This window comes from Malaya genurostris, chromosome 2 (genome assembly GCF_030247185.1).
Source record: "Malaya genurostris strain Urasoe2022 chromosome 2, Malgen_1.1, whole genome shotgun sequence".
In the NCBI taxonomy this organism is placed as follows: Eukaryota; Metazoa; Arthropoda; class Insecta; order Diptera; family Culicidae; genus Malaya; species Malaya genurostris.
Genome location: NC_080571.1, coordinates 302,030,621 through 302,044,065, shown reverse-complemented (window position 1 = coordinate 302,044,065; position 13,445 = coordinate 302,030,621). Strand labels below are relative to the sequence as shown.

The 13,445-nt window shown below is 41.6% G+C and overlaps 2 protein-coding genes across 4 annotated transcripts in view; one reads left to right on the top strand and one right to left on the bottom strand.

Moving 5' to 3' along the window:
- LOC131430842 (protein expanded) overlaps positions 1–7,674 on the top strand; it is a 93,274-nt gene extending 85,600 nt beyond the window's left edge. For 2 of the 3 annotated variants that reach the window (XM_058596070.1, XM_058596069.1), the window contains exons 4-5: positions 2,468–2,547; positions 2,610–7,674. In XM_058596070.1, the coding sequence (XP_058452053.1) occupies positions 2,468–2,547; positions 2,610–6,497 (3,968 nt within the window). In that variant the 3' untranslated portion in view covers positions 6,498–7,674. The remainder of the gene's footprint in view (positions 1–2,467; positions 2,548–2,609) is intronic. The other variant, XM_058596072.1, reaches the window with a different exon arrangement.
- A 147-nt stretch (positions 7,675–7,821) lies between these two features.
- Positions 7,822–10,709, bottom strand: LOC131430843 (neutral and basic amino acid transport protein rBAT-like). The gene is made up of 2 exons (XM_058596073.1): positions 9,732–10,709; positions 7,822–9,388 (listed from the first exon to the last, which is right to left on the bottom strand). Exons 1-2 carry the CDS (start codon positions 10,262–10,264, stop codon positions 8,032–8,034), a joined length of 1,890 nt encoding a protein of 629 aa, XP_058452056.1. The 5' UTR covers positions 10,265–10,709; the 3' UTR covers positions 7,822–8,031.
- Between the last annotated feature and the right edge of the window lie 2,736 nt (positions 10,710–13,445).

Sequence of the window (13,445 nt, the reverse complement as noted above, 5' to 3'; positions counted from 1 at the left end):
TTTACCGTGGATTGTAGATTACTTCTTAATAATAGATTGTTATAGTACGTAGATTTTTATTGAGCTGAATAAATCCAACCAGAACATACTGACTTCAACCAACTGTTTTGTTTATAAGAGGAGCACTCGATAAGTTTTTAGAAAACTAATTAACACCAAGTGATGTTGGTAATTTGAAGGGGAAAGAAGCTTACTTTTTTACCCCCAAATTTATGCTAGATGCACATACCCATTTTCAAAAAAATGGGTTGTTATTAAACATAATTTTAATGTTTTTCAAATTATTCTTCATGAAGATCAATACACTTTTGCATGCTAGCGAACTAAATCTCAGAAACACTACTCCTTCTGAGAAGGTATCTCCAAAACATGCGTTTTTTTATCAAATGCCTCAAGTCTTGGCATTACATTCCTGTGGTGGAATTTGGCCTTTCTGTTTCAACAGACTTCGCAGCCGATTCTTTAGTGTACAGAATCATTGCATGGCTAGTACTATGGATCCTACTGACACTAAGAATCCTTCCAGGTCGGGGCACGAACAGACGACAGCTGGCTTGTAAGACCAGCGTCCTATGCATTGAACCGCCAACCCGGGACAAATTTAAACGCTCAACTATACAATGCTGATGCCAGATTCGACGTATTGAATCTAGTGTTCCCATTTCTTAGAATTCATCGAGTAACTCTCGTATACCATTGTGTGTGTGTTGCTTTCGAGATATCTACTAATTGTTGATTCGAATGCGCTCTGAATCTATTATTTCCGTCAATTAAATTCAATGAATTTCATCTTTTCTTGTCAAGCAATATTCTTAATTGAAATATAATTTTCCTAAAGTCTCAAAGAAATGGAAAAATTTTGTCATTTTTTTGAATGAGTTTCCAATTTTCTCGCTTTCGTTCCTAGTTCAGCAGATCACAACGAAAGATTCTCCCTTTGTCAAAAACAATCCATCAAAACCCGTTAGTTAACAATCCGGATGATCAAAACCAAGAAATAATCGGAGAAGTCTGCTTATCGGGTTTAGGAATATTCGCAAAATAATGCTCTCGGTAGAATGGAATTATGGGGAGTGAGATTCGAAAGAATGAAGTCGCTCCAGAAAATATCGTCAGAAGTTTCCGGGGATAGGAGTAAATTTTTCGTGATAATTGTTGAAGAAATGTTCTTACAGTTTCAATCAATATTGGTTGTCTGTGAACAAAAAATGCAAGTAATTGATCAACATTCCTGAATCGAATCAAAACAAAAACACTGTTTGGAAGCTGAACTGATTTTGCCAGTTATTCCAATACTATTTTTGGCCAGATTCACAGTGGATCATGGAGCAAATCAATTGTAGAATGTGTGAGCATTGATCTGAAGCAATTTTTAGTGGGCGTCGGAATCTGGAAGGATTCTTAGTATCAGTAGGATAGTAGAACCAGCCAAAGCGTACAGAAACTGCAATGCTTCGAAATCGAAGCACTGGCCATGCTGTTGCTCTGTGAGAATGCAGCATCACAGGCTTTGATTTTGTTCGTAGGAACTAGTGAAATTCTAGAAAATTGGCCATGTACAAATATTTTCATGCAAAAACATATGTAAAATTACAAAATATCTTCCACTGTGTAGTTCAACGATCAACAAACATTACACAGCCAGCAGTAAATACGTGAACCTGAGTAGCTGCTAGACCTAGGACAGTCCTGAGACCAGAACATGTCAATCCAATAGCACAATTCATTCTCTCATCTCATCTCATCTCATCAGCACACAGCATCGGATAGATACAGGTACCTATAAGTAGGTATAGCAGCGGCAGCAGTTTTGCAATTCAAGGCCACAATACGCAACAGTCTACACGCGGTGATATCAGCGCGACTTTATGAGAGAAGTAAAACGCATTCGCACGTCGTTGCGTCGTTGTCGTCACCAGCCTCGTGAACGATGAGGGACTGGCGCCATTTATAAATATTTACATGTTTTCACCACACCCCCTTACCACCCGCTCATAGACGGATGTACATCCCCAGTACAAGCTGTACAATCACATATGTACCCATCAGTAATCCAAGCGCTTGTTTTTTTTTTCTTCGAATCGGCAGACGTTGCATTCTTCGTCAATTGGGGAGGACTCATCTTGTTTGCTCAGATCGTTTGGCGCCTCACGTTCTTGTGCCAACATAAATTAAAACAAAAATTCTTCACAGTGTTGCTCTAAGCAAGCCTGGGGTAGTTTGGCAGGTTCCCGCATAATTTTACGCTCGCATCAAGCAACAAATGAATCTTTCGGATTTCTGTTTTTAATTGTATCTACAAATGACATACTTCAACAAAGCAGTAATTATAGCATCGTGTCGAATTCTCAGCATATGCAGCAGCACAACGGCAGTAATTTAGTTGCGCAGAGGCGGCATCCACACGATCCTTGAAATATTTGCGACCAAGTGCTAATTAAACCCCTTTACGTCTCTTCGTCCACAGATGGCGAGTACCTGTTTGCCGACCCCGAGAGCAAACTTTCCAAGTACGGTCCGAAAAGCTGGCGATCGTCGCATACGCACGTAAGTATAGTCGACAACACGAAGACATTGCTGTTGTAATCACACATCTAATGCATTTTCAGGGTCTTGACGCAAACGGGAAACCTCTCCTGGAGCTACACTTCCGCGTGCAGTTCTATATCGAGAGCCCGCTAATGCTGCGAGATGAAGTGTCCCGCCACAACTATTATCTGCAGCTCAAGTACAATGCCATTAACCGAGATCTGCCGAAAGAGTGCTCGGAGCAATCGTTGCTTCTGCTCGGTGGTCTCTCGCTACAAGCCGACCTCGGAGATTGTCAGGATGAAAATGGTAGCAACAGTGGAAGTGCCAGTACTGCACCAAGTGCTACTGGTAGCACAGGCACCGCTGCCGGTGGAAGCAACAGCAGCAGCAGTTCGAATAGCACCATCAGCAATAATAACAGCACTAACAACAGCGGCAACAGTGGCAACAATGATTACTTCCGACCGGAAGAATACATCAACCCGGCACTCCGATCAGCGTGGGGTATCACAGCTCTTACTTCTTGCCATCGGGAAAATCGAGGAATGTCTCGAGCCGACGCCGAAACACACTACATTCGCGAGGCGTGCCATCTGAATGAAGTTATCAATGCGCACGTGTTTCGTATGAAACTGTCGAAAAATGAAATCGGGATGGGCTCAGTGACTCTTAGTATCTATGCGAAAGGAATACGAATCGCTGTCGACAACTCTACTACGACTACCTTCAACTGGCCCGGCATTGGAAAGTTGAGTTTCGATCGGAAAAAGTTTGAAATACGTTCGGGAGACAACAAGATTACGCTGTACTCTGTGAACGATGACAAAAACAAGATGATATTAGCCCTGTGTCGGGAAACGCATCAATTTTCCATGAAAATTGCTCCGCGACTCACTGAAGCGATCAAACGAGAAGAAGAGGAAAGCAGCTGTATTCACGGGTACCCGTATCTCTACTCTCGCGCTTTGAACCTCCCGTACAAGAGTAAAAGCGACCAGCGAATATCGGTTATTTCCAGTACCAGCTCGAACACTACTTCCGGTATTGTGAGCGATCGAGTGCATTCGGAGGATGAACTTGAAATCATAATCAACACACCACCTTCGGCCACACTCGCGGCTCCATCAACGGAAAGTCTAGCTTTGGCGCATTTACTGGACTGTCCTAGCGTGAGCCGACAAACTTCATCCGTCGGGCAAGTGTCGCTGAAGGAGCTGGAAGGTACATTAGCCGCACTTTCTGTACGTTCAAATCAAACTGTACGTTCGATAAGCAGTGATAGTACCGATGCGAAGGAAAGATACGGTAAAGATTGCGAATCATCTCCCACCTCGCAGCACAACATTGGTTCACAGTGTTCATCTACGTGCAGCACAGTAGTCGTAGCAAACGACTGTATAAGCCTACCTCAAACTAACGCGAACGGATCGATTGAACGACGTCAAACATCCACATGTAGTAGTCTGGAACTAGGATACAGTCACACTGCTCAAAACAGCACACTCAGCGTGGCAACTAGTACTTGCTTAGACCACGATATCAACGAAGAAGAAGAGGAGACAAACTCAGGCGTTTACACGTTAGCACATGCACCACCTACGGAAACTAGCGGAGTGTACACGATGAACAGCAGCGAGATGACCGGCCAATCCTCCGAAATTGCAGAATCTGAGTCACACGAGAGCTCCCATTACGGGAGTTTCCAACCATGTCAGAGTGAAATCGCGGAACCATTGGAACCAGTTGACTCAGTCGACGGTGACTTCAGACCTCACATTGATAGTAACATGAACGAGTTTCGTTTGCGATCGGATTCAAATATTTCGGCAGCAGGATCATTCCGAGGCGATGGCAGTGATCCAACTGATAACAAGCACTCCTTGCTTAGCGCAGAGGAATTAACAGATTTGATTGTTGGTCGAGGAACCTACCCAACCCGGAAAACGGTCAGTCACACTCTCGATTCCGATTGTGACTATGTGACACTTCCATTGCCTCTCGAAGGAGAAAGCTATCTCCAGGGTAGTGAAGATACTGCACCAACGGAAGACGAGTATGACGATGATGTTCTACCTCCTGCTCCTCCCAAACGTATTGATAGCAACATACCAACTCAGCGTCAATCGCTAATGAATCTTGCTTGTTCGGACGATTCTCCTCCACCTCCTCCTCCTCCCTATAATGCTCATCACGAAACCACGGGACTCCGTGGACCAGACATTCGTTCGGATGAAGCCCCAGTAATCCCGCTGCGCGATCCTCCTCCTTACCCACAAAAGCCAACAAACATGATGAGGGAACGATCTATTCCGGCTTCAATCATACCAGCACCCTGTACGCCAAGTGTTCAGGCCTCATCGATTCCGGAAGAAGTTCCAGCACGCTTCATTACCACTAGAGCTCATATCAACATTCTCAAAGCACACACCAGTGTGGTAGGTGAAACTCCAAAGCCTAGCTACGCTGCACCCACTGTCAACAACATCAGTAATTTGTCGCAGTCACCAATTCCGACTACAGTTACGGTAGCTTCGACAGCAACCAGCGCAATCGGTATCCCGGTTGTTCCGTATCACAAAAGCATTACCTCGCCTCCGCCACCGTATCCGGAAATGCCTAAACCACCGCATCGGACCTGCGTTTTACTTCCCGTTATCAAACCACGACAGTATCACCCTCCACCACCTCCTACGATACCACGTCAACCACCACCGCCACCACCTGCGCATGCACTAGCCACAGTCTACACTGGCCAATTGGCACGGTCCCAGATTGAACTCTATCAACAGCAACTCTACAGTGACGTCGACTATGTCATCTATCCGATCCAAGATCCTTCAATTAGTCAACAGGAGTATCTGGATGCAAAACAAGGCTCAATTTTGGCAGCAATGGCACAGAGCCCCCCGCCTTCGGCATATTTAGCTTATCATACAGTTCGAGCACACAACCGTAGCTGGGATGCTTGCAAAAATCACGCCATCTATCGGAGTACGCCCTACCTTTCAATGGCTCTGTCATCGAATTCCCGTTACGCGTCTACACAGAATCTTTCGGATACCTACGTCCAATTACCGGGAGCTTACTCACCTCTGTACAGTCCATCGGTGGCAAGTCTATGCTCATCGTATGAACCTCCTCCACCTCCTCCTCTTCGGCCAAGACCTATCTCAAGCAGCTCATCATCGATGTTTGTGCGATCCCGCTCCGATGACAACATTTTGAACTCGGTGGAAAGTACTCCGAAAATTCGTCGACTTCCGCCTCCCCCTCCACCACCTTACGAAACACGCAAAGCCATTCGTAAACCACCGATTCCTCTACCGACACCTGAAAAACATGCACCTCCTGAGACTGCCGCCAATGTGGCAATGTCTGTTGAGAAACCTCCTGACGGTAAGTTTCTATCAACTCTTCAATCGGTCAACGCTAAACGCAACGTTTGCCTAACAGTTCCTGCAAAACATTCGCCCATAAAACCGCCAGGGCCTAGTGCGAAGCTACAAGCCCAGATCAAAAAGCAATATCCTGATTTTGATCTGAGCACACTGAACACAAACACCTCCATCGACATAAAAACCTTGCGGGAAAAAAGCAAAAATCTCGACTTGCCCCTTATCTCGGCTCTAATGCACGATCGGTCCCTGTTGAAACAAACCCGCGCCTTTGTCATGCCCAAGCATCCGGGTAAAACGGCAACATCATCTCCTGCCATCAGCAACACCACAGTCTCCAGCCCGATTCAGCCGAATATCCCGACCCCACATAAGTCCAAATATCCAGTGTCCGGTCTCAGCACAACGCAGCTCGCAAAACCACGCAAGTCGTCGATCGTCAGCCATCGGCACCCGAATGACAAACTGCCCCCTCTGCCGGGCCAAACCGCAACCGAAGGCAACAATTACGTGATGGACCCGACACCGGCAAAACAGAAGAGCTACAGCTCTTCGCAACCCAGTGCCTGAGTGATCAAATCTTGGTGATCACTGACAGACACACCCGAAGAGAGAACAATCATGGAAAACGATAGACTTTTACGTTTGGAAACATTTTGTGTCATGCTAAAGCTAAGCTAAATAGGTTTTTGTCGTCTTAGTTGCATTTTTATAAAATGGATCAATAGAATTTTTCGGGTAAGAAATTAATGGCATCGAAGAAAGTCATGAGGAAAATCCTGGAACAATCCCACAATATGACCCCACCGATCGGATACTTTTTTGCAGTCGCATTCCTTCGCTTTTCATGTTTGGGATGTCAAATTTATTTGAAAATAAAATGCCTTAGCTCCACGTTCCATGCTTACTTGTGACTTTCACTTGCTATATCACCTAAGTTCATAACAAAGTGGAAGATAACAGCAAATTTGGAAGGGAATAGAAATCAAAAAACACATCGTAGGATTATGAAATAGAATATCATTCAATAGTGGAAATCACTCAGGATTTTTTTTTATTAAATCTCGTTTAGGCAAACCTAATTCTGTTGTATTTTCTTAGCTGTAGCAAATCTTAAGTGTAAATATAAATCAACAGGAAGTTATGGCACAACACACAATTGCTTATACTTCGGGTACGAGTATTCGCAAACCATTATTTTGGCATGATCGGTAAATATGGATTCAGAAGAAGAAGTGCAAGGTCAAGTGCAAATTCAGTCACAACACAAACATCCATAAAAGTCGTGCCAAATTTACCGAATAAGTAGCTCACAAAAATCATAAACATTCATGAATGTTAGAATAGATAGAGTATATTGAATGCCACACAAGGAGGGAAAGACTAATGATTAGAGTAAAACACAAGAAGGTCAAAATATAGAAGCAATAAAAGCATTCTTTTCGAATTGTTTACAATCTATATAGTATATAGATAGGTATTCGTCCAATGAAAAGACCCCAGCTATTTTGAATGAGAAACCAAACGAACACGGAAAATAATGGAATTCTACACTCAAAGTGAGCCGCCATATTTATTTGATACTGAACGGAAGTGAGAGAATGTGTGATGCTGAAAAACTGAATGGGAAGTTTGGATCGAAGACAATAAAGCTAAAGCAAACACAGGGGCAAGCATATGATAATGGTACATTTTTTGCTCAAATTACCTTCTGTAGGAATATTGGTATTTGTAAGTAGTGCACGAGTGCATTGGCGTAGGTTAGAGTTGAATTTTATTTAAAACTATATTTTATTATTCTTTGTTTGAAGCGAAAGAAGGTAGAGATTATTCTAGGAAGCCACTGACAAAAAAAACGAGTACGAACTGTTTTTAGAGAGTAATTAAGTAATCGTTATGTTTTTCCTATGGATATTTTTAACAGATTTTTATTAACATTCTCTCTGCTCTATACAACACAGCTAAGGTTGACATATGTACAGAACAATCTAGGGTGTAAAGCTACATATAGGTTAGTTTTTATTTGAATTTTCTTCTTTATAAGAAAAAATCCAGAGAATAAAATCAAAACTAAATTAAAAATTAACACAACTGGTTCTGTGTTTCACTTGTGTAATCTCACAACAATAGTTTCCAATGCGTTCACGGCGAAGCGTTCAAAGTAAACTCGCTCCCTTTTAGGTGATGATCCAGCAACTATCTCTCCGCTATAAAACATCGCGGTCAAATCAAGAGAGATGTTTTTCGATCCGAGATTGGTGATAGAAGCGATAGAACTTCTGCGAGGATACCACCTTTCAATCACGATTATGTCATTTTGACTTGACTTTATGTCGGTATTGGATAGCTCTTGTCCTTCCTTGTTTACAGCATTCAGATAAATCGAAGTAGATCGCTTCCTCAAGGCAATCATTTCCAGCACAATGTCCAAATGATGATAAGAAGCAGAAGCACTTTTCGGTAGCCACGGTAATGTTCCACGTCCCGTAAACTGACTTCCACTCCATGCCATAGCAGCAAGATGATGCAGATGCTGTGTTTCGATATGCTCACCGCTTGGGTCGTGAGCTTCCTCAAGAGAAATCTCATCACCATAGAAAATACTTACTGTTCCAGGCAATAAAAGTTGCATCAATGTCGCGGCTAATGTTGCATTTGGACTCAAACCAGCAGACAGTCGTCGTTCGGTAACACCTCCCATACTCCAATGAATCCACGGATGCTCAACGCCCTTTCGAAGTTTTTCACCGATTGCATTGTTAACCGAGTAAGCAATTGTTTCTGTTCCATTCGTAACATCCAACAGCACATCTATCAAATCCACTTGGTTGAGAACGTTGGCTACAATCGAGTCAGGCACTTGCTCAATAAATTGTTTGCTCACAATCAAAGCTCTATCCCCTCCCAAGGTGTACTTCCATTCCTTAATATTTTCCAATAGCAATGGATCAGCGTGAAAATGTTCCAGCCCTTTGATGTAGAAACCATCAACACCGCCTTTTGCCAACCAGAACCGAATGACGCTAGTGACAACGTTTTCCTGATCAGGCAGTAGCGATCGGGCCAAGCGAAGGTATTCACTGGTCGGAATATCATCGGTTTTATTGGGCAAACGATCTACGTCAATCGTCGTAGGGTTCAGATGGTTCACAAACGGATAGATCGGTAAGTCCAAGATTAGGGAAATGTTTCTCTCGTGTAGTACGGCAGCAAATTTTTGCAGGTCTTCGATCGTTCCAAGTACCTCATCCACCGCCGTCAGCGATGTAACATCCTGGAAGTGATCCGGATAGTGCTTCGAAGGAAAAATCGAGTTCAGACGGACGGCCGCAATTCCCAGACTTTTGAAATACTCGGCTCGACTAATTAAGCCTCGAATGTCACCCAGTCCATCGTCGTTGGTATCCTGAAAGCTGGCAGGGAAGACTTCATAGAATACGGAACCTTTGTACCAAGCAACACTGTTGAAAAGGAGAAAACAAAGTTCAGTTTTCTAGAACGACTCGTAAAATGGCTTTGAACTACAAAACTTATCCGAATGACAAAACAAACACAGTCACAAACTTATGTAGACGTCTTCCATCATGTATAGCGTCATGTCATGTCATGTGATTGAAAACGTAGGTTTTGTTTCGTCTTTGGAAGTACGTCACAGACACCCGTATGTGAACCTTATTGCAGTACATTTTCGTTCAAACAGTTATCACCAAAATAATGTACTCAGCATCAACAACCACGCCTTTCTTCTACACCTCTCCCTAGATTGATGTATAAGCACTAAGTAATGCTAAAAAACATACTTACGGTGGATTACACGATTTTGGCAGGGTTGCTATCATCATCACCACAATACCAACCATGGCTATGATTCCGGAGAGGAACACAAAAAAGGTACACTTGCGAATTAGCGGCCAGTTCCAGTATACAAAGCTCGGCATCCCTTTAGTAATTGGTATTTTCAACGTTCCCGTTAGATACATGCCGTTCTCCTGAATCTTCCCTTCACTCGTCTTACGCAGATGCTGATAATCTCCGAATATATTTCCGGCTCCTGTTGTACATCCACCGACCATTCCAATTCCAGAACTACCGGAAGAGCTAGTTTCCGCCGCCGGATCATCCCCAGCCACGATGTCGCAGTTGTTATTACTTCCAATATCCATCGGTGTTAGTGGGTGGGTAAAATCCAATGGCGGACTGGGAGTTCCCGGTAGTAGTAAACATGTAGATGCGTCTTCCTCTGGCAGAAACGTTGACACCGAGGGCGATGTTGTCAGGGACTCCGGCAGATCGGCACTCAACAGCGTCGGATCGGTGGATATTTGCAAATGATTCATTTTCTTCTCCAATTGATTGATATGCCCTTTTTCTAGTACTGTTTCATTAGGTTCAGATCACACTAAAGTGTAAATTCTCACTGGTTGCACAACACTCCAAGACGTGCTGAATTTGTGTGCAGATGAACTATCTAGTTTGTTCGCCAGCGAGAGATATAATACCGCTCGGATATGGGCCCCAGTCTGTAGCACCAATACCACCAGGAGGATGGGCAAACGCTCACGGCTGTGATGAGCTTTGTCGCGATTCAATTGACACAATTAAATTCGCTAACAAAAGAGTGATCACTAAATCATTCAATAGCACAATTCACTGAATACTTATTGCTATCTGTAGCCTTTCGAATATTTTCAACCGACCTTCTGCTGCCCAAGGTTGATATCACGATCTCTCACGCACTACGGCTGAATGAATAGAATCATTTATGGTAACAGCAAAATGTCCCGACGTCAAATGGAGACTTTGAGCATGCGCGCAATTTTCATAGTCTTCACCAACACGTTCAAAAATTTTCCCAAACAAACCGCTTGTGCGATATGTTTTGTTTGGGAAAATTTATGCAAGGTATGCATTTATAGCATCTCCGATGCATCATCAACCGGCACGTTCTGGACGTGACATTTCTCCCAGCGATATAGTTCTGCTTTCTCTCAGGAATATCGTTCTGTTTTACTATCCATGGATAGTAATTTTGTATTTGAAACGTAGAAGCTCCTGAATAATGTATTTGAAAAATTTACAAACAATTATAATAACAAAAAGCAAACAAAATTCATTCCCGTGTTGTTTCAATTTGATACGTTTCCAAAGGAGATCGGAATATCATTTTTTTAATTTTACGTGTGCTTTACTTCAACGAATCAATTGCAAGACGAATTTCATCAATTAAAAAATTTATTTAATTTTAAAAGAAAGGGTTTTTCGGGATTTCGCTTACACGGAAAGACAGAAATTAGCATTTTGTCGAAAAATATAGAATAAATATTTTATTTATTTAGTAGATAGTTTTTTCTAAAAATGCTAAAATATTGCATGAATTACTGAATTTTTAATTGGATTTGACGACTAAACATACTGTCATGTGCAGTGAAGATTCAGTGATTTGGTGCGTCAAAAAAGTTTACGTTATTTGGAATTTACTTCGTAAAAAAAGTTTTGTGTAATTAATGTGGAAACCGCGCATCATATGGTTATTTTCGGAACAGATGTGAACAGTAAGTGCAAGAAAATGATGTTTGGGCTCGTTTCAAAATCCAAGATGGCTGCTTCCGGTTTATTAAGATTGCTTAAAACCCCTAACAATATGGGTATCTTCGGAACGGAATTGATGAGTAGATGTCGGAAAACGATGTTTGAGGTAGCTTTGAAATTCAAGATGGCGACTTCCGGTTTGCTGATATTCCTTGAAAACCCTTACAATATGGGTATTTTCGGAACGGGTTTGATGAGTAGATGTCGGAAAACGATGTTTGAGGTGGTTCTGAATTCCAAGATGGCGACTTCCGGTTTATTGATATTCCTTGAAAACCCTGACAAAATAGGTATTTTCGGAACGGGATTAATGAGTAGATGTCAGAAAACGATGTTTGAGGTGGTTCTGAAATCCAATATGGCGACTTTCGGTTTCTTGATATTCCTTGAAAACCCTTGAAATATGGATATATTCGGAACGGGATTTATGAGTAGATGTCAGAAAACAATGTTTGAGGTGATTCTTAAAACCAAGATGGCGACTTCCGGTTTGTTGGTATTCCTTGAAAACCCTTGAAATATGGATATTTTCGGAACGGGATTTATGAGTAGATGTCAGAAAACGATGTTTGAGGTGGTTCTTAAATCCAAGATGGCGACTTCCGGTCTGTTGATATTCCTTGAAACCCCTTACAATATGCACCGGCAAAATTCCTATTCTTGAAATGAGTAAAACGAGTCATGATTTGGGGAAAATAATATATTTTCATGTTATGGTACTACACCATGAATAAAATTTCTCGGATCATGATTCATTCGGACTGATTTCTATAAAATTTAAACGTAACGCACTTGAAGTTGTTGGGTATAACTCCAGGCGTGTTTCTGCTACGATGCTATTTTTTGCAACATAAATTCAGGCGTTATGTGTGATTTTTGCAACAATGGTCATTTTTGCAACATAAATTCTGTGAAAAGCACGACGAACTTCTTTTAAAATGAAAATATTATATTTTTGAAGAACGACGCAAGAGATAACGTGTTTACTTGCATTCATTACTTTAGTTTTGATTTTGTGTTTCAGAATTTAAACACTTAAACGAACTGCATGAAAAAAACACGTGTGAATCAAACCTCATAAAAAGAAACTCTATGTCGAATTCTTGCAAAAAAAATCGTCTTATTCATAATATTCAGGCGCATCAATACAGCTTGTGTTGTTACATCTATGAAACAAATTAATCAAAGTGGTTGAACAAAATATTTTTCTGATTTTCGTTAGATGGTGTTCCAAATTCACAATCGAATTAAACGCTAGCTCTCGGAATATTATTATACGATCACATCGAATATGTAAGAATACATTCGAACAAAATGTAACATTGATGTTTGTCAAATGAAAAGTGTAGCCGTGCTTAGTCTCTTATGATGTCAATTTTCGGTTCATTATCTTTATTTTTATGTTATGTTTAATTCTCTATCAGTCAGTGGATAAAACAACTCGATTATTAAATGAACATGCTTCAGGTTCAAGTAAACATTTTCAGTAGGTCTTGCTTTTCAATGTCTGCTTTTTGCTTTACCATTAATCTATTAATCTATCACATCACTTGAGGCAGAGGGTTCAAAGTGATATCCGGGTAGAAAATTAGAGTTACGAGCTTTGAAAGAAATGCATTCTTCAAGTAACGCATTTTCGAAACATGATTAATTTTCATGGGAGAAGAGTTATTGCTCATGATTGCATGATAAGTTAAAATGATTGGTTTCATGATTTTCTAATCATAACAGCAGTAACGGATTTCTTGCCGTGTGGGTACTTTCGAAAAGAGATTGAAAATTAGACGTCTGAAAATGACATTTGAGGTGGTTTTAAAATGCAAAACAGCGACCTCCAGTTTATTGGTATTTTTTAAAAGTTTTTGCCATTTTCCGGAAGCCACCTCATTGAATTTTGAAACGAGCTCAAACATCTTTTATTGGTATCCA

Coding starts and splice junctions, on each gene's coding strand:
- LOC131430843 (XM_058596073.1), bottom strand. CDS start 10,264: ATGAATCATTTGCAAATATCCACCGATCCGACGCTGTTGAGTGCCGAT. Junction 9,389..9,731: donor CCAAAATCGTGTAATCCACC/GTAAGTATGTTT, acceptor CCTTTTCAACAG/TGTTGCTTGGTACAAAGGTT.